This window comes from Phodopus roborovskii, unplaced genomic scaffold, assembly GCF_943737965.1.
Source record: "Phodopus roborovskii unplaced genomic scaffold, PHOROB, whole genome shotgun sequence".
Taxonomy (NCBI): Eukaryota; Metazoa; Chordata; class Mammalia; order Rodentia; family Cricetidae; genus Phodopus; species Phodopus roborovskii.
The window spans coordinates 410198-431814 of record NW_026126616.1 but is presented as its reverse complement, the minus strand read 5'-3'; the positions used below and the strand labels follow the sequence as shown (position 1 = coordinate 431814).

At 43.1% G+C, this 21617-nt stretch overlaps 1 protein-coding gene across 1 annotated transcript; it reads left to right on the top strand.

Moving 5' to 3' along the window:
• Window positions 1-1512: 1512 nt before the first annotated feature.
• On the top strand, window positions 1513-20882 carry Fbxo7 (F-box protein 7). The gene is made up of 9 exons (XM_051206239.1): window positions 1513-1681; window positions 3984-4278; window positions 7161-7388; window positions 7536-7677; window positions 10015-10098; window positions 15418-15513; window positions 17025-17201; window positions 19227-19264; window positions 20292-20882. The coding sequence occupies exons 1-9, from the start codon at window positions 1560-1562 to the stop codon at window positions 20667-20669; spliced, it is 1560 nt and encodes a 519-aa protein (XP_051062196.1). The 5' UTR covers window positions 1513-1559; the 3' UTR covers window positions 20670-20882.
• Window positions 20883-21617: the final 735 nt, after the last annotated feature.

Here is a 21617-nt window from a genome sequence, read left to right as displayed (position 1 = left end):
TGTTAACAGCTCTGCTCTGGCAGGAGAAGGCTTCCCCAGCTCTAGGGAAAGGCTCCATCAGTATAACAACCCCATTCCAGCAAGGGAGGGCTTCCCCAGTGAAGTTGTTACAGATTGGTTCTGGTCCCCCGACTCTGTTCTGCCCCTCCTTTCCCCAGTGTAACCACTCTGATTCACTAGGGGAAGATTTCCTGGCAAGAATGTTAGAGCCCTGCTCCCCTGCTCCTTGGAGAAAACTTACTTCTCTCCTCTCCTCCATTCAGGGAAAGGAAGGTATCACCCAAACCTAACTCAAGACATTTATTGGGAGGGAAAAATCCAGGAGAGGGACTGTCTCTGCCAGGGTGAAAGAGGACAGCCGGGCAGCTACAAACTGTACAGGCACAGGGCTTATATAGGGCTTCTTAGGGGCAAAGTTTTCCCAGGGAGATTTCCACTGTAGGGACTGGTCAGATTTAAGTCCCTGAGCTCAGATCTCATGCTCAGGGTCAGATTTGGCTCTGGTTTCAGGGGCAAAGTGTGTTTCTTTCACTGTTTTTTGTTTTTTTTTTTTGGGGGGGGGTTGTTTGTTTGTGGCTCTATTTTTAGGACCAGGGCTTATTTTTTTCACTGGCTCTGATTCTAGGGCCAAAATGTGTTTCTTTGGTACTAGTTTAGGGGTCTGGGTATATTTCTTTGACTTTGGTTGCAGGGCCAGGGTGTGTTTCTCTGACTGGCCCTTTCCCCCTACAAAGATTGGGCAGGCTGGTTTGCCAGGATATGCCCTGGGAAGTGGAGAGCTATACTGTTATTGTGGAATTTGAACGCATTGGGAGAAACCAAAGACTTAGGCTCAATTTAATTTATATTAAATGAATGTATTTTTAATGGCAGCCTTAGAGCCAAATAGCATGCTGTGCAGAAGAGGGATTAAGGCGAGATTTTGAAACTGACATCAAAAAGGTAATAGTGTATTGCAACTACTCATGGAACTCACAGCTGGGCGAGAAAATTTTTACTTTCTCCACTTGTTTCTTACTTTTCCACTATATAGTAATAAAAAGGCCATAGTGATAAGCAAGTTTTACAGACGCAATGGCAGTTGTTAATAACTCACAGCCCATTATCCTATTCTTACTTCACCTGAAGGCCACTAGGATCTCCCAGCACTCCAGATCAAAAGGTCAAAGGCACTTAAAGCCCTTAAGGCATGCCTGGTTCCACATTAAGTTTCTTTATCATCACAGGCGACCTGTGTGAGCACCCTAATGACTGGGGTAGAGCAGTTCATTTCTGGGCAGGCAAAAACAGTGCCACTGGTCCTTCCAGATGCTGCAAGCAGAGAAGCAAGCGCACCCGGTAGCCTGCAGAGACTCAGTGCGCCCAAGCAAACTCAGCGCCTGCGCCGTGCGCATCTCGCCCGCAGGAGGCGCTATCGTGTGCCGAGCGGCCGATCGGTAGGGCAGGCGCTCGGCGCTCCGCTCATCGGGTTATTCCGAGGCGCAGGCCCGGAGCAACTCGCTTTCGGTTTCTCCTTCGCTCCGGAGCCGCCGCCGACCGAGGCTTGCGGTCCTGTCGCCATGAGGCTGCGCGTGCGGCTTCAGAAGCGGACCCAGCCGCTAGAGGTGCCGGAGCCGGAGCCGACGCTCGGGCAGCTGCGCGCGCACCTCAGCCAGGCTCTGCTGCCGGCGCTGGGGTTCAGGTGAGCAACTCCCCGGTCGCGGGGCCCGGGGAGGGCGGGTCCCCGGGCGATCACGTGAGCCCCGGGCCTCCCGGGCCGAGCTGCGCTGAAAACCTGTGACCGTGACGCTCGGCAGCGGGTGCTCGCCGGCTTCCAGATCGGGGAGACCATGGCGCAGCGTCCTCGGGGTGCGGCTGTCCGCCCGGGTGAGTAGTCACTTCCGGGTGTGCGGTCACCGCCACCCCGAGGGCGGGAAACGCGGGAAGCACTTGCCGAGGTCGGACGTGGGACGCTTGCAGTGTGAACCCACGGAGCTGGAGTTCACCTCAGCCGTCGAGATAGTTCAGTGGCCCGAAGTGACAAAACTCCTGCACCCTGGGCGGCTGTAACCTGTGCCATTGCTAAGGCAACAGTAACTAAAAACAACAGAGCCGGCCAGTGTCAGACTGCCCCCAACGCTGTAACTTTCTCATCACAATGTTTTAGGAAGTACGCATGCTTCAGGCCAGTGGGCACTTCTTCAAAAATAGAGGCATGACCCCAGAGAGCTTGCAGTTTTGTGGCAAATTGAAAAAGGATTGTTTCATTACTACTTTATGGGGTTCATTACTACTTTATAGGGTTGCAGATGAAGCTTCTGTCTTCGTGCAGAAGATATTCTCAGGTCATAGAGACACAAGTATATGGACGACCCACTTCAGGTGCTGAGCTAGAAATTTGAACTCGAGAATAAAATATTTTCAAAAGATGGACTCTGGGCCTTCCCGTTAATGACCTTTCATTTATTTGTAGGGAATTGAGCAAAAAAGAGGTCCTATACGGATTTCTTTTCCTTTCACCCCCACCCCCATTAAGATGTTGTTAGATTAAAAGTGAGGCTGAGCTACACTGTTACTCCTGGCACTCAGGAGGCAGAGGCAAGGGGATCTCTGAGTTCAAGGCTAGACTGGTCTACACGGCAAGTTCTAGAGCAGCCAGGGTTACATAGTGAGAACCTGTCGAATAAAATAAAATAATAATGTTAGCCAAAACGTAAAAAAAAAAGCCATTTTTTTCATATTAAAAGACTTAACATATTACCACACAATGGTGACCTACACTACTTCTTGTTGTAAAACTGAGTGTTGTTGTTGTTGGTTTTTTTTTTTTTTTTGGGGGGGGGGGCTTTTCTAGATAGGGTTGCTCTGTATTGCTTTGGTGCCTGTCCTGGAACTAGCTCTGTAGACCAGGTTGGCCTCCAACTCAGAGATCCGCTTGCCTCTGCTTCCCAAGTGCTGGGATTAAAGGTGTGCACCACCAGCGCCCGGCAAAACTGAGTGTTTTATATATTGATACCAATTACCCCTCCACAAACGTTAAAAATTCTGTTTTTAAGGTATTTATATTACTGTTCAGTTAAGCAGGGCAGTCTTGAAAAGTTGTGGAACCCAAGAGCCCACCTAGTTTCTCTTTCAGGCTTGTTTTCACAGATGAGGTTGATAAGTTGGATGGAATTTATACTCCAGCTTGTGAAAGTAAATTTATTCTTCTGAAATTTTGTTTATTTGGGGAACAGAAGGACAGCTTCCAAATGTGTTCTTATGACACAGCTGTTATTCCTAAAGAGTGTTTTCTGATTAAGCAGACCAAAGGTTGGGATAAAATAGATTTTTAAAAGTTTGGTTTCTAGAATTGCATTTTTTGGTGAAATGCATGCCTTCACCCCATAACTTCAGAAAATAGTACCTTGGAGACATTTACAAGCGTGGCAGGGAAAACTGGCATTTGGTTAAGCAGACCGACCATTCCTTATGTTTTCTACAAAAGGAATTGTTTGTTTGGGGAGTTTTCCTTTTTTCTGCCAAAACTGAGATGATATTTTTTGTGGACACCTGGCAGATTTTTCAACTCTTTGTTTATCAGAGCATTTTGCAGGCAGCAGCTGAACAGCTTATTTTCTAAGGTGAGGGAATAGTTCTGACTCCAGTAATGTTTCTTTCACTGGTAAGAAAGCTGGAAGTAAAGCTGTGCATTAAACTGATATGTTAGGTTTAGCAAGCACCTCAGCTTCGAAGATGTTGAAATACTGAAAAGTATATGCTTTAGAAATGATGAAAATGTAGGTTAATGATGAGTATTGTATCTCCATGGCTAAACTTCTAAAGTTTTAGCCATTAGAAGTCTATTTTCTTTCAGAGCACTGGAAGAACAAGAGATTTTGTTCTCTGCTTTTCTTCATTATTTAAGTGCTTCTGGATACATAGCATGTAGTTTAATGTATTCCAAATGTATTATTTGGAATAGTGGAGTAGCTCTTACTGTGCTCATCCATCTTTCTTGGCAGTTCTGATACCAGATTTGCAATTACATTGAACAACAAGGATGCCCTCACTGGAGATGAAGAGACCTTGGCTTCATATGGGATTGTTTCTGGGGACTTGATATGTTTGGTTCTTGAAGATGACTTGCCGGCACCTAACTTACCTTCATCTACAGATTCAGAGCATTCCTCACTCCAGAGTAATGACCAACCTTCTTTGGCTGCCAGCTCACATCAGGCTAGCATTCCTGATGAACAAAGGAGTGATTCTTCCCAAGGACAGGCCACCCAATTTGATGCCTGGAATGATGACAGTATGGTGGGTATTAAAGAGGAGGAGATGAAATAGAGTAATTGATAAGGCATATTGGCACTTCAGAGGAATTCTATATCTGTCAGGATGATTAGCATCAGTAAATTGCAGACTGTGCCTTTTCTGAACATTTTCTTTTTAACTGCAAAATGTCTGGACTAATATGCTGGCATTCTAACATGCATGGTTTTGTTAGTTTTGTTTAGATGCTCCTTTAGATAGTGTATCCCATGGTGTCTGATGTTTGTGTTTATAATTTCTAATTTACTGTGTTTGGGCACTCTCTAATGTTGCACCTATAGTCCAGATATTTCCAAATGTTTTGATGGACTTTTAAATGGTTATCACAGACTCTGTCTAACATGAATTTGGAAATAAGATGCACCTTAGGTCTACCTCCACATAGAAACTCCCTGCTCTGCCCCTCAGTGGGACTACTGATAACCTGTGCTTTTTGACTGTTTTTGTAGTTGGTGGTGGTTTTTTGAGACAAGGTTTCTTTGTGTCACAACCCTGGCTGTCCTAGAACTAAATTTATAGAACTCACAGAGATCCACCTGCCTCCCAAGTGCTGGGACTAAAGGCTCCGCCACACAGACCGACTTATGACTTCTTATAATATGGACTGCCAGTCTGTATTTGATCTTTTAGGTTTTCTGCTTCCTACATCTTCATTATGTCATTCTCTTACTCTTTAGTAGCTCTGTGTCTGAGATGCAAATATCTCTAGTCTAGTCATGTTATTTCACAGAAAAGAAAGTCCCTTATTGTTCTGTACCCAGGCTTTCTGAAAATTGTCCTACCCTGCCCCTCCAGATCTGGTTTCTGCTCTTTCCTGTCAGTGACAGTCTCTTGTCCTGATAATTCCCATTCTTCCATTTGCATGCTCACATCAAGGGCACGGCCTCCTGACCTTGTGACCAGCCACATGCCCCTGGTGCCCTTGCTGATCCTCCTTTTCCTGTCTGAATCTCTGTATTCCAAGGTCCTTGCTCATTATAGTCCAGTGATTTGAGAACATTAACTGATGATCTTTATCACTTTGTGGGCTCCTAAATTTTACTTTCCCTTTTAATACTCTGTATGAAACAATTCTTTTTTAAATTAAAACATTTTTAAAGTTTTTTGAGACAGGGTTTCTCTGTACAATAGCCCTGGCTGTCCTGGAGCTTGCTTCAGGACATTCATCATTTTTAGCTGTTTTTAGGTATATATTCTTACCACTGCAAATTCTCCTATTGTCTCTGCTTCACAGGACAGTGTGTTGGATGAGTAAAAACATCTAACTGCATACTTAGGAAACAGACTCCTTTAGAGATAAACCTAGAGGACTTGTATGTGCTCTAAAAAACCTCCAGTAACATGGGCTTCACAGTGTGTGTAAACTTGATTAATTTTTATTTGCAAAATTTTGAGACATCACTCGTGCCTCAAGGTAGTGATTCCAATTATAAGAGCATACTGTTTGTCTTGTAAGGTTTTTATGGGGTGACTGTGGAACCTTAGCAGGGACACTGAGCTTGAAGTCATAAATAATGTCTGGAGTCCTTCAATCTATATGATCTGCTGGTTCAATATAGAAGGGAGCTATGGGAAAGGAAACTAAATAGATGAACAAGACTCAAAGCCAGAGGAGAGGAATTTTGCTTTGTGAATAAATATAAGTTAGTTTTATTCCTTTGTACTTGGGAATGACCTTTAGTGATAGCTAGGGATGGCCTTTGCAGACCTGAGAGGATCTCTGTTGTACTTGAGTGGCTTATGGCAAGACTGTTTGAAGGTGATGCTCAGCTGTGCACACATGGAAGGTGATAAACACTCATATCAGAACAGCTCAGCAGATGCCAGTGCTTCTTGGACTTAGGAATAGGGTTAGATAAGCCCATGATGGGTGTAGAGTTAGCAGCTCAGGGTAATGCTTCTTAAAAATTTCCACATCTGTTTTGTCCCATGGAGAGATGCAGATGTGTGAATTGAAAAATAGGAATACAATGTGGTAGGGTCAATAATAAAGGCAGCAGCGTCCCTTGGTTCTTAAGTGGGAGTTCTCCCACTTAAGTGGGAAGGGTTGGTAGAAACTGAATAGATGGCGAGCCAGGGAACGGATGATGGCAGCACTTATATATATGTCTAGGCATTTGTACTTGATTTCTAGGCCTGTACTCCACAGTCTGTTTTTGAAAAGCACTTTTGTGAAACTGTAGTAAGTGTAACAGAGATGCTAAGTGAGTGAAGAAGGAGAATGCGTTTTGGTTAATTGCACACATTACTACTGTTTTTAGAATTTTCAGAGCTTTTATAAGGTTAATACTGCATTCTTTGACTGTAGGTCCACTTAGACAGACATAGCATGTAGTGTTTCTACACTAGACTATGTAGTAGCTCTTCCCCTAAGACTATCTAGCAGCACAGTCTTAAGGCACAATTGTGGGAAATGCCATTGCCTGTCTTGAGGAAATCCTGGTATGCTTTAAATTGGGCATAAGGCATGATTGGATTCTTAATTTCCAGGGAAACTAGCAGGAGTGCATGGTGTGTAGGAGACAAGAAAGGGGAAGCTGGGAGGACACATAATGGGGATCTGAAGCACCTGTGGCATAGAAGTACAGCTTTAGAGGTGTTCAGGCATGATAGTAGTTAGAACTGTGATGATATCACAGTTAGGGTACTGTTTAGTGAGTGTGGAGACTTACAGATGAGTTCCAGGTATTTGGTCTGTCAGTATAAAGGGAGTTAGGAACTCAGGCTGGAGGTGTAGGCTACAGTCTCATTTATATATGAGAGCTTCCTTAAGATGTCTCTTTTTGCTGAACCTTATGCTCTGCTTAGTTTAGGGTGTAGAACGTCCTAAGTAAAATTAATGAATTTATTATTATCTTCGTTTTTAGGAAGGGTCTAGTCAAAATATTGAAGCTGAGTCAATTCAAGATGCCATGGGTATGGAAGAGGATTCTGGTTGCCATCCACTGGAGCCAATGCTCTGCAGTGAAACAGAGGATGGGCAGGTGCCACATTCCCTGGAGACTCTGTATCAGTCAGCTGGCTGCTCCAGCATCAATGATGCCTTGATAGTGCTGGTGCATCTGCTCATGCTCGAGTCAGGCTACATGCCTCAGGTGAGCTCAGCCCAGATGCCTTGCGAGGTCTCACTGGGTACTTAAGTCACCAGTGACCTGTGGTGGGTAAGTTGGGAGGTTTCTGATTTTTGGGGCTTTTAGTACAGCACCTTTTAGAATCATTTTTTCTTTTGTTCCATTCCCCAGGGGACTGAAGCCAAAGCAGTGTCAATGCCTGAGAAGTGGAGGTCGAGCGGTGTGTACAAGCTGCAGTACACTCACCCTCTCTGCGAGGGCGGTGCTGCTGTGCTCACCTGTGTGCCTTTAGAAAACCTCATCATTATAAATGGTAATGGAGTGGTGCAGTCACGGCTGCTGGCTTATGAATTAAGTAAATAGTTTCTTTTTAAACATCTTATAGCCACTTCAGTGGCTGGCTGTTAAACAGTTCTGAGTCATTCACAACTTAATTACTCTACCACTGATAATGTGCCTGGAGGATTAAAAATGTGAGGTTGATGCTGGTTTAGACATCACCCTTCACTCTTGGGGTAGCTCCCTTTTTCTTTCTATTAAAACACTTATTTTTAATTTACGTGTGTGAATGTTTTACCTGTATGTTTGTCTGTGCATCACATGCACGCAGTACCTTTGGAAGCCAGAAGAGGACACCACATCTGGAACTGGAGTTACAGGTGGTTGTTAGCTGCTATGTGGGTGCTGGGACTTGACCCAGGCTCTTCTGGAAGGACAGCTGGTTCCTGTAGCTAACTGCTGAGCCACCTCTCCAGCCCCAGACCCTCTCTTGATGGCTCAGTCTTTGAATCCTTTATTCTGTGAGAACAGTGATCATTGGAATGAAATGAGTTTTACTTTGTATAAACTATTTGAAGAGGGGTTTTTGTGCATGTCCATGAATGTCTCTTTTTATTTACTTCTTAAGTCTTTACCTAGGTTTATGAGGTTGGACTGAGGTTCCTGTTTACCCAGTTTAGCATCTCTTTGACTGTTGATACATATAAACACTGCTGAGACTTTTGAGGCCTTAATGTGTGCATAATTTGTCTGCCCTTCCTCAGGAAGTAGCCCGAATAAAGAACCTCTTTGCTTTCTCCTCTCCTACTAGGAAACTTCATTGAGGTGGCAGTCCATCCTGTCTCTGGATTTCATTTCAGTTGTGATGTCACACAGGTTCTTCCTAACCACCACTGGTCTCTGGAAAGTCCCTATGATCTCCAGTATTGGAGATTCATTTGCATGACCAGGATCTTAAATTACATTCTGATTTTTTTGTTTTATTTATGTATCTTTGAAATTGAGTCTTATTTAGCCCAAGCTGGCTTCAGATTACTTATGTAGCTGAAGCTGGCCTTGAACTTCTGTCCTTCAGGATTGTGCCCCATCCCACCAGGCTAACACTGTTTTGCTTTTGAGATTATCTTTTAGATATTTAGAATGTAATGTTTGTGTCACAGATTGTCCTGCTTTGCTGCCTCAGGTCAGAGGTGTTCACTTGTTTTCACTCAGATGATGTCAGATGGAGTCCATGCCCTCACAACATGCTTACTTCCTTTGTTTATTGAGTCCTTGAGTTAAAAAAAAGCTATTTAAATTTATTTGGAAAGCTAACTTATGGCATATTTTTGTCTTAGAATTAGATTTATTTTTTTTTGTCTTATCATCTAGTTTTTCCCCTTTAATTGCCCAGTTCTCTTGAATGTCTCCCCATTTCAGTTTTAAAAGCAGATGATCCTGCACATTTTCAGGGTGAGGCTGTGATGGCATGAAGGCTGAGTAACACCCCTGTTAGTTCTTCACAGTTAGCTTGTATAGCTTGTAGTGTGGCATTCTGTACCCAAGTGACAATGGTTTCTGATTTATCATGTCACAGCTTGGAAGATGGAAGTTACCAAACATAAATAGCCAGTGTGAGGTGGTGAGTTTTACCTCAGTTTCATGTAAAGGTACCTAATGACATGCATATAATATCCTATCTTCACTAAATATTTTGATGATTTCTTAATCTCTGATGTTTTACTCTTGAATTTTTACAAATGAGTGATTAGCAGGCTCCCACAGTAGCTGGTCATTGCAGCCTCAAGGCTTTGAAAAGGAGCAGTGTCTTTAAACCTTTCACCCAGGGCATGACTTGGTGCACACGTGCATTAGCCCATCACTGGCTCTCTCATAAGCTGAGATGAAGTGCGCCTTTGTACATAAAACTAAATTTGAACCCTCTGGTGATGTCAAGAATATTGGTCTTTTGGATCCGAAAGCGATGGTGCTGTGAAAACTAGCAGGATCCTGTTAATGAACAAGGATTAACCGTTGCCAAGGGTTTAAAAAAAATGAATAGTGCCTTAGTGACCTCATTAGAAATAATGGTCTTCTGTACTTGCCTCATCCTGCCAACTTTGTTGCAGACCTGTCAATCACTAGGAAGCTGCTGTTGGTGATGCTGAGTGGATTGTGTATGAAGACACTCACTGTAGTCTTTGAAGGTGGTGTTTGAGGCAGGTTACTTCATGGCAGGTTTAGCCTTTTGAACTTGTTGTGAGAGGAAGAATGGACTCAGAACAATTTGTTTGGAATAATGTATCTTTAGTGTGTGGAGGCAAGGAAATGCAGGGAATTCACTCAGGAAGTGACAAATCGCTTTATCATCTTTCCTTTCATTTATTTACAGCTACAGTAAAAATCGACGGTGGGATTAAAAATGTGAAGTCAGTGCAGCTGCAGCCAAGGTCCTACATTTGTGGAGTGGATCCAGGTGATGTAACCCTGACTTAACTCTGGAATGAAGCTTTGGGAGGCTCTGAAAAAACAAAGCCCGAAAGATTATGTTGAAAAGGCTGATCATTTCTAAATGAGATTAAAGCAAATTCAAAAACAATGTTGTTTCTAAGAATTCAGTTGTTTAGGGCTTAGAAGTATAGCTCAGTGGTAGAGCATTTGCCTGGCACTGGGTGCTACTCTGCTCCACAAATACAGAGGGAAAGAAAGCAGAAAATGTGACATTCTGAAGAATTTGTTTCTTAAAATTCTTAAGGTCTTTGAATAGAAATTGTATTTAGATTGTTAGCTATTTCCTCCTGGTTTCTCCTATTAACCCTTGGAGATCTTTCTACTGTTGTGTAACTGATACAGAGAAGATCTGTTTCATAGAAGTAATTCAGTGTGGCTTCTTTATTGATATTGATGGAGAAAAAAAAACCTACTTGAATACTTTTACTATAAATTTAATATAAATGCTACTATTTAACGAGATTAGAATTTCCCTAATATTAGGGTTCTAAGTATGGCTTTGCCTATCATTCGGTAAAATTATTAATTGGTGCAAAAATAGTTCATTTTCTCCTTTTACTGTTTCTAGAGTGGTGGGTGAAGAAGAATGGGTCATCCTTTTTGTTTTGTGCTGAGCATGTACCATCCCTGTGGTCCTTACAGTAAACCACAGTAGATGTTAAGAGGAGAATGGGAGTGTTGAGTGGAAAGGAGATAACATTTATAGCAGCATCTCTTACACAAGGCTGACCCAGGCTGTTCCTCTGAAGATTGGTTCTTGTGAATTTGGAGGGGATCAGGCTTGGGAGACTGATGGAAGAAGGAAGAGGAACAAAGTCTGTTTTTGGATGTGCATCCAGATAGTAGCTCTAGGCCAATCTTTAATCAGCCTGTTGGTTCTTTTACCGTCACTCCTCTGAGGACTCCTAGCCCCCTTATCCTCTGTCATACAGTCACTCTTTCTTGTGAAATTTCAGTACCACAAATACACTCCGAACTTAAATACTGTGCCCTTTTGATTCTACAATTGGGTTCACATTAGTACTCTCCAAGAACCAATTTTTCCTACCTTTGTGGTGATCTTGTCGCTTTTGAGAATGTGTGCTAGAGTCATGAATCTGTAAATAAGCTTTCTGTCATGATCAGAGAACTGAAAAAGTCCCTCAGCACTACATTTATCTCCATCCTAGGGAGGACCTTGCTATGAATATTTCATACTCCACAGCAGGTTTTATGCTCATATTACAGATGAGGAAATGGTTGTAGAGAAGGCTAAATCACTTCAGTGTCCCAGACCTAAGTAGCTCATGTGTGCCTTGCTTAGTTAAATCAGAAGGCCTTGTTCTCTTGATACCCTCCATCCCCTCTGACTGTACACATCTTCCGCCGCCTCTTCCATAGGTTTCCTTGAGCTCTAAGGGGAGGAATTTGATGGAGACATCCCAGTTAGTCTTCTTGTGTAATGTCTGGTTCTCATCTGCTGCCAGAGAAAGCCACTCTGTTGATGACAGGATAAGGCACTTCTCTGTGAGTAGTAGAATATCATTAGGGGTCATTTTATGGATTTCTGTTTTTTTTTTTTTTTTTTTTTTTTTTGAGCTGAAACTTGCTCTGTAGACTAGGTTGGCTTCAAACTCATAGAGATCTGCCTGTCTCTGCCACCCGAGTGCTGGGACTACGTGTCTGGGTTATCTGGTGTCTGGGTCTTGGTCACCCAAGCAATGTCAGGCCTGGCTTCTACTCCTTAAGAGGCCTTCTGTTAAATCCGACATCAGCCGCCTACTCCCAGCAGCTATATGTCTCCATTGCCCTCATATTTTACAGATGATAGATCAGAGGTTTTGTGCCTGTGTTGGCATCCATGTTTCCCTTCCAGTAGCCTACAGAATACCTTCCCACACCAAAGAGACACTCCTACAATGTAGGGGTGTAGGCTTCATGTAAGCACCAGCTTGACTACATGTTCAGTGAGTGATGTGGATGTTGTCCTCGGCACTGGGGTTGTGGGGATTTCCAGGGGACCTCCTTGGCCAGTAACTCACTTGAATGCAATGGACCCCCTCCATTGGAAGCCTTGCCTGGCTACAAGAGATGGCCAGTTCAGACTCCTTATCCTCCATTATTAGGAGTTCTCATTCACACCATTTCCCAAATGCCCCCAATTCTAGCTGTCTCTCCCCTTCCATCTGATCATCTGATCCCTCCCATTCCTGTTCCTACCTGCCCCAGTCCACCCATAAAATCTATTTCCCCTTCCCAGGGAGATCCATGTGTTCCCTGCTAGCACACTTCTCTTACCTAACCTCTCTGCTTGGTTATCATTTACTTAATGGCTAATGTCCACTTATGAGTGAGTACATGCTATATTTGTCTTTCTGGGTCTAGGTTACCTCACTCAGGATGATTTTTTTCTAGTTACATCCATTTCCTGAAAATTTCATGATGTCTTTTTTTTTTTTTGAACAGCTAAATGATACGCCATTGTGTAAATTATACCACAGTTTTTTTTATCCATTCTTCTTGAGGGACGCCTAGGTTGTTTCCAGTGTCCGCCCTTCTGGCGTTTAGAGTCTCCATTGAGATGTCAGGTATAATTCTAGTAGGGTTTGCCTTTATTTGTTACTTGGTGTTTTTAACCATTGCAGCTTTAATATTCTGTGTGTTTTGATTATTATGTTTGATTGTTCTTTTCTTGTCCAATTTATTTGGTGTTCTGTAAGCTTCATGTGCCTTTATAGACATATCCTTATTTAAGATAGGAAGTTTTTCTTCTATGATTTTATTTTCTGGACCTTTAAGTTGGATTTCTTCTCTTTCCTCTATCATTATTCTTAGGTTTGGTCTTTTCATAGTGTCCCAGGTTTCCTGGATGTCTTGTGTCAGGAATTTTTTAGATTTAACATTTCCTTTGACTTGGTATATTTATTTCTTCTATTGTATCCTCAGTGCCAGTCATTCTTCCATCTCATGCATTCTGTTGGTGAAACTTGCCTCTGTATTTCTTGTTTGCATTTCTAAATTTTCATTTCCAGAATTTTTCTTGTGCTGCAGCTATGTTGGAATATTAAGGGGCTGCTCTTTAATGGAGATTGTGTTTTTATGCTGGTGTCTTTGTATCTGGTTTGGGATGATTACAGGTCTCGGTACTGATCTCTGGGTTTGCCTTGGTTGGGTGGGTGTTTGGGTCCTTGGTTTGTTTCCTGTATAGATTTGCAGAGTGTGTTGGCTGTATGTCTCCTGTTTTACTGGCCTGCTGGGCCGCTGTGTTCGCAGGGAGTGCTTGCTGGTGTTGGAGGCTGGTGGAAGAGGAAGATGGTGATGGTCTTTGGGATCCACCGGAGGTATGGGGGGTGGAGAGGTGCAGCTGATGTTCCCTGGCAGTGCTAGAGGTGAGACTCAGGGACTGGGTCTGGGGACCGAGAGAGGAGAAGGTCTGAGGGCAGCCCACCTGGTCTTCTGGCAGGCATGGAATGTGGTTGAGCAGGGGTGCCTGATGGATTTTGGGGCTGGTATTTGGTGACAAGTTGGTGCAAGGAGATTAGAAGGGGACTGTCTGGGGTCTTCAGGAGGTAGTAGGCAGTGGGAAAGGGAGGCTGCAGCTGGTGATGAGAAGGAGGGATTGGTTCTGGGTGAACAGAAAGAGGAGAGCCCAAATTGATTTTTTAAAGTGGTATTATCTTGAGAGATTTCAAAGTCAACACAGATTTAAGCGCTAAAGGAGTTAAGCTGCATATCTCTTTGCTTCTTATTTAAATTTAAACGAGCATGCTATTGTCACAGTGAAATATGCAAATGTAGAATGTTGAACATGTAAATGTAGGCTACTGATGTACTTCTAGGCACTGTGCATGGAGCTTTAGGTTTCAGTAGCTCTTCTCTTTATGGTGAGCCATCAGGTGAGTGTTTGAGAGGTAATTGTCTAGGATTGTACACTTGTAAATAGTAACACTGAAATGGGGCTCTCAGGTGTGGTCATGTTTCTGTTACTGTACTTGTGAGTCACCTAAACTCCAATTGAAATGTGGAGCTTGACCAGGACATGGTTGGGTCTCAGAGTCTGTCCCCTCCCCCACATTTACTTTTCTCCTTATTTCTGTGTTTCTTTCTGTCTTTTAAAAATAAACAGTGCTGGGTGGTGGTGGTGCACACCTTTAATCCCAACACTTGGGAGGCAGAGGCAGGCGGATCTCTGTGAGTGTGAGGCCAGACTGGTCTACAGAATGAGTTCCAGGACAGCCAGGGCTACACTGTGTGTGTGTGTGTGTGTGTGATATTTTATTATGTGAAATTAAAATACAGTTATATTGTTTTTCTCATCCCCTCCCCCTCCAACCCTTCCCATACAGCCCCCTCTTGTTCTCTCAAATTCCTAGCCTCTATTTATTAAGGCGTTAGTGGTGGTGAAGTAGTTTTTGTTACTGTGATAAAACACCATGACCAAATAACATGGAAGAGGATGGGTTTATTTCCTTTCGCAGTTGTAGTCCATCATCCAGGGAAGTTAGAGTGGGAACTCAGGGTAGGAACTGATGCAGAAGCCATGGAGGAGTGCTGCTTAGTCGTTTGTTCCATAGCTTGTTCATTCAGTCTGCTTTCTTATAACACCCAGGACCACCAGCCCAGGGATAACACTATCCATAGTGAGCTGGGCCCCACATCAATTAGGAAAATACACTACGGGCCAGACTAATGGGGACATTTTCTCAATTGAGGTTTCCTTTTCTAAAATTACTGTAGTCTGTGTTAAGCTGACATAATTCTAGCCAGCATTGCTGGCTACACTGTAGTTGTGGATACTTGGAAAAATCAGGCATTTAGGTCTGTACTTCCTACAGTGTCACTCTGGGGGCTGAGGGAAGACTCTACCATGGCTTTAGAAAGGGTGAATGAAATAGTACCTTTCTCTTTTAGTTTCTCTTGGAGGGAACGGTTGATGTAAGGGAAGCTGGAGAGCTCCTCAGCACTGTTTTGTTAAGTTTGTTGTGTGAAGTACTACCCTTTTCTTGGGCTTCATGCTGCATAAGAAAATGCACAGTGTACAGGGCCCACAACAGGCTGGTAGTGCATCCAGATCCCTCAGGTGGTTCTCTGCAGCCTCTAAGCTGTGGTTGAGGTTGGCTCAGTTAGTTTGACATCGCCTATTAATGTTTGCCCCGAGATTGACTCTGTCAAGTCGAGCACTGTGCCTGTCTTCTAATGATTCTGATTCCCTTTAGTTGTTACTCATGAATATTTAATACTTGGATCATGTTTGACACCACTTTAGGTTTTGTGTTTTGACTTCTGCTTTGTAAAACCACTCCAGGAGGAAGTGCAGCCAACGTGTACAAAGATCTTAAGAAGCTCTCTCGCCTCTTCAAAGACCAGCTGGTGTACCCTCTTCTGGCTTTCACACGACAAGGTGAGAAATGGGAAACAGTCACAGGTTGAACAGTCTCATTAACTCTGAGACCTGACCTCTCCTCTGTTCTACCAAATCCTGCTTTAAAATTACTGCAATGTTTAAGAGTTATCCATTTTCTCTTTGTACATTTTATTCAGAGCATTTTTTCATTCTCTTTCTTCTGAGATGGGTTCATCTCACTGTGTAGTCCTGGGAGGCATCTGACTTGTTATGGAGCACAGGCTTTGCCTTGATTTTGTGATCCTCCTGGCTCAGCCTCCCAGCAATACTAGGTTTCCATGGCAGTATTTGCACTGTATCTTAATGGTCAAAATGATTCCTTTTCAATGTAAGGTTGTAATTTGAAGGTAAGGAATATGTCTTAATCAGTTTGCATTCTCATTGTCTGGTCTATAATAGGTGATGAATAAACATAAGTATGTATAGCATGTAAAATGGGTGTTTTTCCTTGCTTTTTAAAATTACATGTGAGCACACATGCATGTATGCTTGTGCACATGTATACTTGAACATACGTAGGACATACGTGGTAAGAAGAACAACTTGCAAGAATCAGTTCTTTCCTTGCATTATGTGGTCCCAGGGAATTGAATTCAGGTCATCAGCCTGAGTGGCAGGATCCTTTATTTGCCAAGCCATCACTGGCTCCCATTCTTTTTTAAAAACCACATCTTAAAAAAATTAAAATTTTTAAAAATCTGTATGAGCATTTTGTTTGCATGTATGTGTGTTTGCAGTGAAGGCAGAGTTCAGAAGAGGACACTGGAACCCCTGAAAATAGAGTTAAAGGGCAGGTGGTGGTGGCACACACCTTTAATCCTAGTACCCAGGAGGCAGAGACAGGTGGATCTCTGTGAGTTTGAGGCCAGCCTCACCTACAGAGTGAGTACCAGGACAGATTCCAAAGCTGCAGAGAAACCCTGTCTCAAAACCAAAAAAGAAAAAAAAGAAAAAAAATGGAGTTGAAGAAGGTGGTGAGCCTCCAAGTGGTACTGGGCAGAGAACCTGGCTCTGCAAGGACAGTAAGTGTTCTCAGCTGCTGAACCATCTTCCCGGCGATACTGTTTGTGGTTCTTTGGAGGCAACATTTATTGGGCACTAAATATTTTTACATTGGTAAATGTTGGATATTAGTACTTTGAAGTAGATTTTATGATGACTATTATGAATGGTGAAATTAGCATTTGGCAAGCTTTCTATTTTACAAGCTTTTATAAAATTTTATAAGCCAGCTTTCTCTTCTTTGTGTCACAGTGAAGCACTTACTTTCAGTCGTGTGCATGTGGTGTGTGAGTTTGCTGTGGCTGAAGGATACCCTGTGTCAGAGCCCAGCCAGTGTCCATCTCAAGAGAGTCTGTGCTGGTCATCAGAAGTGGAGCTGGATGTTAGTGGCTGAAAGTACAATTCAGAGAGCCCTTCTCAGAGAGAGGCAGTGACAACTTCTGATGCGCATGTGGGGAACCGAGCTGCTTACCCAGTGACTCCTGTTGCTGCTTTCTCCCATCTAGTACTGAACCTTCCAGATGTATTTGGACTGGTGGTCCTTCCGTTGGAGCTGAAACTACGCATCTTCCGACTTTTGGATGTTCATTCTGTCCTGGCTTTGTCTGCAGTCTGCCATGACCTCCTCATTGCATCAAATGACCCACTGCTGTGGCGGTGTTTGTATCTTCGCGATTTTCGAGGTGATTTACATAATGACAAGTTGATGGGAGAAAGGCTCTTTGTCGCCGTGGTTGCCTTGGCAGTACTCAGCTAGCTAAAGTTTTTAAGTAGAGGATTTTTTTTTCCCTTGCTATTCTGTTTATCTGCAGCTTGTTTAAGGAATAGCTTTTGAATGAAGAAGCTCTGGCTTCCTACTGTCCTGTGCCACACACACACTCCACTCCTTTTTTATATTTTCTGCAATACAATCCTTTAGCCCCAAGCAACTTCTGTCAGAATACAAAATAGAAGGCAGGTTTATTCTATCTGAAAGAGCATTTTCAGTCTCTGACTTAGAATAAACTACACTTCTACTCACTGCCTTGTGGGACCAGGTCAGCTAACGGAGCTGCTTGTCTTTGGGGTGGGGGGGGGTACTATGTCAGCTAACAGAGCTGCTCACCTTTGGTGTGTGCTCTGGTGCTTTGCTTGCAATGGTCACATTTGTGACCGGATGGCCATTGCAGCAGTGATGAGACTTTAGACCCTGTACACCAGGATTTCCAGGACAAGGCCAGAAAGAGATTGACTGTGAGCTTCCCAGGAAGATCTTGACTGAGCTTCCCAAAAAGAGCCTGACTGAGCCAGTACTGATGTGTCAGTGTTTTTGAAGCTGTTGTTTTGAATGTAGGGTAGGTCATAAAATTGACTTAATGTCTTGTCAATTTACAAAAAAGGCAAGGAACAATGGAACCACAGTAGCAAATGGACTGAGCTGTATCATGTGCTGTGTGGTTCCTGACCGAAACATTTTAATGAAAATGAATATGCTGTTAACATACCACCCTAGCTGTGGGAATCTGGTGGGTAGATTCCCCACCCCTTAATAGGATATTTAGATTCTTAAACTTGAGAAGTTGCTGTTTAAGGAATGAACTAGATTCTTCCTTTTCTTCTTTGGTTCATAAGGTCCTCATTTTACTTTGCTTAAAGCCCTTACGTGTCAAACTTAAAGTGTTACTTTTTGACATTTTTGACAGTAGGCCGCAAGTGTGGTAACCAAAAGAAAACTCACAGTTAATAAGAAGGACAGGGCTGGGGTGTGCCTCAGTTGGTAGAGTGCTTGCTAGCGTGCACTGGGCCTGGGTGCCACCCCCAGCATGGCATAAACTGGGACTGGTGGGGCATGTCTGTAATCCCAGCGTGTGGGAAGCTGTCGTTCAAAGTTGGTCTGAGTTACAGAGTCTTTAAAAAAGATCATATAGACAAGTAGGTAAAAGACACATGATCAACACACGTGGAACAAGTGACAGGAAGAAGCTGGCTCTAGTGTAGTCATATGAGAGTAGCAGATGCCCTTTCACCCGTGCGTTTAACTGCTGTTGGCCTGTGATTCATTTCTGACTAGATCATAGCTCCTTGGGAAGCTGAGTCTGTGTAAAGATTGTATGGGGCTAGAACGGCGGTTCTCACCCTTCCTAACACTGCGGCCCTTTAACACAGTTCCTCATGTCGTGCTGACCCCAACCATAAAGTTATTTTCTTTGCTACTTCATTTTGCCACTTTTACGAATCATAATGTAAACGTCTATGTTTTCCAGTGTTCTTAGGTGATTCCTATGAAAGGGTCGGTCAACCCCCAAAGGGGTCACTGCCCACAGGTTGAGAACTCCTGGGCTAGAGCTTTCATAAACTTACACGCTAGTTAATAACTTGTATTTCATGTATCTTAAGTGCATTTAGAATAGTTCTGTGTGTTACTGTCACACTTCCGGTAGTTGAAACCATTTAGAGAATGGCAGGAAGGAAGCCTGGCCAGTGTGACTTCAGTAATGAATGTGGGCTGTAGTCCAGATGAAGACACATCAGGGGACGAATGTCCCGAGGCATCACTGCTGAGTCATGAGGTAGTGCACTAAGCAGTGTCGACCACTGGAATTAGTGATGTGCCGTGTGTGTGCAGAGGCCTCATGTGCTGCTTCTTCGAGGGTCAAGGTCCAGGTTCTCCTGTAATACCGAGTGTATGAAGTGGTTTTTAATTCTGTATATTTTGTTTTCCTTTGCAGATGGTACTGTCAGAGGTCCAGACACAGACTGGAAAGAAGTAGGTATTTTTAAAAAGAAGACTAATGTTTATTACTCAAATAACTAATGAGCACTTCACTTTTAGTGTGATGTGATTAAATCAACTTAAATTTATTGTTAAATATTGCTACTGAAAATGTCTTCAATTTTAGGCCTAGTTCTTGTTTTCTTGAAACTATAAAGATAAGTCTTAATAGTTTTTTCATTGAAATAGAAAACAGGCTTTTTTTTTTTTTTTTTCCACAAAAATAATTCTGGCTGGGCAGTGGTGGTGTATGCCTTTAGTCCCAGCACTTGGGAGACAGAGGCAGGCAGATCTTTGTGAGTTTAGAAAGGCCAGCCTGGTCTACAGAGTAAGTTCCAGGACAGGCAGGGCTACACAGAGAAAGCCTGTCTTGGGGAAAAAAAAAAAAAAAACCAAGAATTCTGTCATTATGTTTGTGTAATCCAAAGCTGTTAAATATCATAGTACATTGTGAAAAGAATAAGATACTTGGTTTTATTTGTAGATTTCAGCTGTAAAAACCGATAGGCCTGTGAAAAACTATTTGGGATGAAGGACTAAAGAAAAATAATTGAATGAAAGTCCTCAGATGCCTTCAGAGTGCACAGTACTGTTCTTGAGTGCATGTCCTGCCCTTTAATGTAGCCACTTATTTGTGTTTTACATTGAAACATGAACTTTCCTGTAGTACCTGAATGTTATTTAGAGCTTGGCATTTCAACAAATACTTAAATGATGTGCAGGAAAGGCTTAGCTAAGCTTTCATGTCAGCCAAGGAGTGCTAGATTATATTTTTAAAAGTATGTGCCCCTGAGTTACCCATTTGGAGTTATTGTCAGTCACTCTGTGGCTGTGTGCCTAAAGTGCTTAAAGAACAGCTCACCTGGCACCGCGTCTGGAGCTGAGGCTCTTCATGAGGAGAACTTGCCTGCTTTTTTTGAATAGACTATGGGAAAGAAAAGTGCAGATGAACTTAGGCAGTACGGCAGCTTAGACTGGTTACCTCTAACCCACTTACCACCCCATTCCCTTCTGTCTACAGCTGTATAGAAAGAGGCACATACAAAGAAAAGAGGCCCAGAGGATGCGGCATGCCATGTTCCTGACATCGCCACCCCATTCGATCCCATTTTGTCCCATTCCTGTCTACCCCAGGACCTCTTTGCTTACCTCGCTGCTTCCTCCAGGAATCATTGGTGGTGAATATGATGCCAGACCAATACTACCCAATGTTGGGGACCCAGCCAACCCACTCATCCCAAGGCCAGGGGAGACACCACCACTCAGACCACGTTTTGATCCTATGGGCCCTCTTCCAGGACCTAACCCCCTCTTGCCAGGAAGAGGTGGTCCCAACAACAGATTTCCCTTCAGACCCAGCAGGGGCCGACCAGCTGACAGCCGGCTACCATTCATGTGAATGAGTTGGGGGCTTTATTGAGACCACAGATGCTGTTTTCTTGGACACGATCTCTGCTGTCAGTTTCTGGCACCAGGGACAATGTTACTCAAAGCTGGGTTGGCTTTGGGAATAGCTGACTGATGCTATCTGCCCTGGATTCACCTCTGGGATAAAGCTTGTGGTACTGATGATATTCTGTGCTAGATTAATAAAGGTAGAAGTTACATGGTGGTTTTGACTTTTGTATTCAAACCTTATAGTATGAGTCATTTCTATATTTGAAAATTGTCAGGTGAGAAGAGGTGATTGAGACAGGCAGTGTCTGTTTTTGTTTTGCAGTGCTGCCAGTCAGGTGAGAGCTGAGCTTACAAATCCTCATAAAAGCAGCTGCTCAGCAGTTTGCTGGAATTACCCTTTCCTTTTGAGCAGCTTTTCTGGATTCTGTGGCCAGCTAGAATTCCCCCCTTGTGTGTGGGTACCTGAGACATGGTCTTGGCAGCAGAGTTCTTCAGGCACTGTTGGGTACTTATTCTTCAAGGCTAGCCCCCTTTTACTGAAAGAATGTTGTGTTTTTAAGACAAAATACTCAAAATTCAACATTTATTTATTCTACAACAAGAAAAGGCCCAAACACAAATGACTTACACAAGTAACAATAGGAACATGCTATAGTGACAAATTTAAATTGGAATTGCTACACAGGAATAAAATGCTATTAGCATCTGCAGGAAATAGGAATAGTGCCAACATCTTCTTGTTTTTAAAAACCTGTTTTGCATATTAGGAAATGGCTTGGAATGTATGTTGCAGGAATATCTTGAGTCCTGTGTTCAAGTGACACTTTGCTACACATGTGTTTCGAGTCTTTGCATCACAGTGAAGAAAATTCAGTCTGATATTTCTATAGGCTGTATGATCTTTAACAAATAAGAGGATTTGGGCTGCGTATGTTTCTATGATTTGTAG

Coding starts and splice junctions, on each gene's coding strand:
- Fbxo7 (XM_051206239.1), top strand. CDS start 1,560: ATGAGGCTGCGCGTGCGGCTTCAGAAGCGGACCCAGCCGCTAGAGGTG. Junction 4,279..7,160: donor CCTGGAATGATGACAGTATG/GTGGGTATTAAA, acceptor CTTCGTTTTTAG/GAAGGGTCTAGTCAAAATAT. Junction 7,389..7,535: donor AGTCAGGCTACATGCCTCAG/GTGAGCTCAGCC, acceptor TCCATTCCCCAG/GGGACTGAAGCCAAAGCAGT.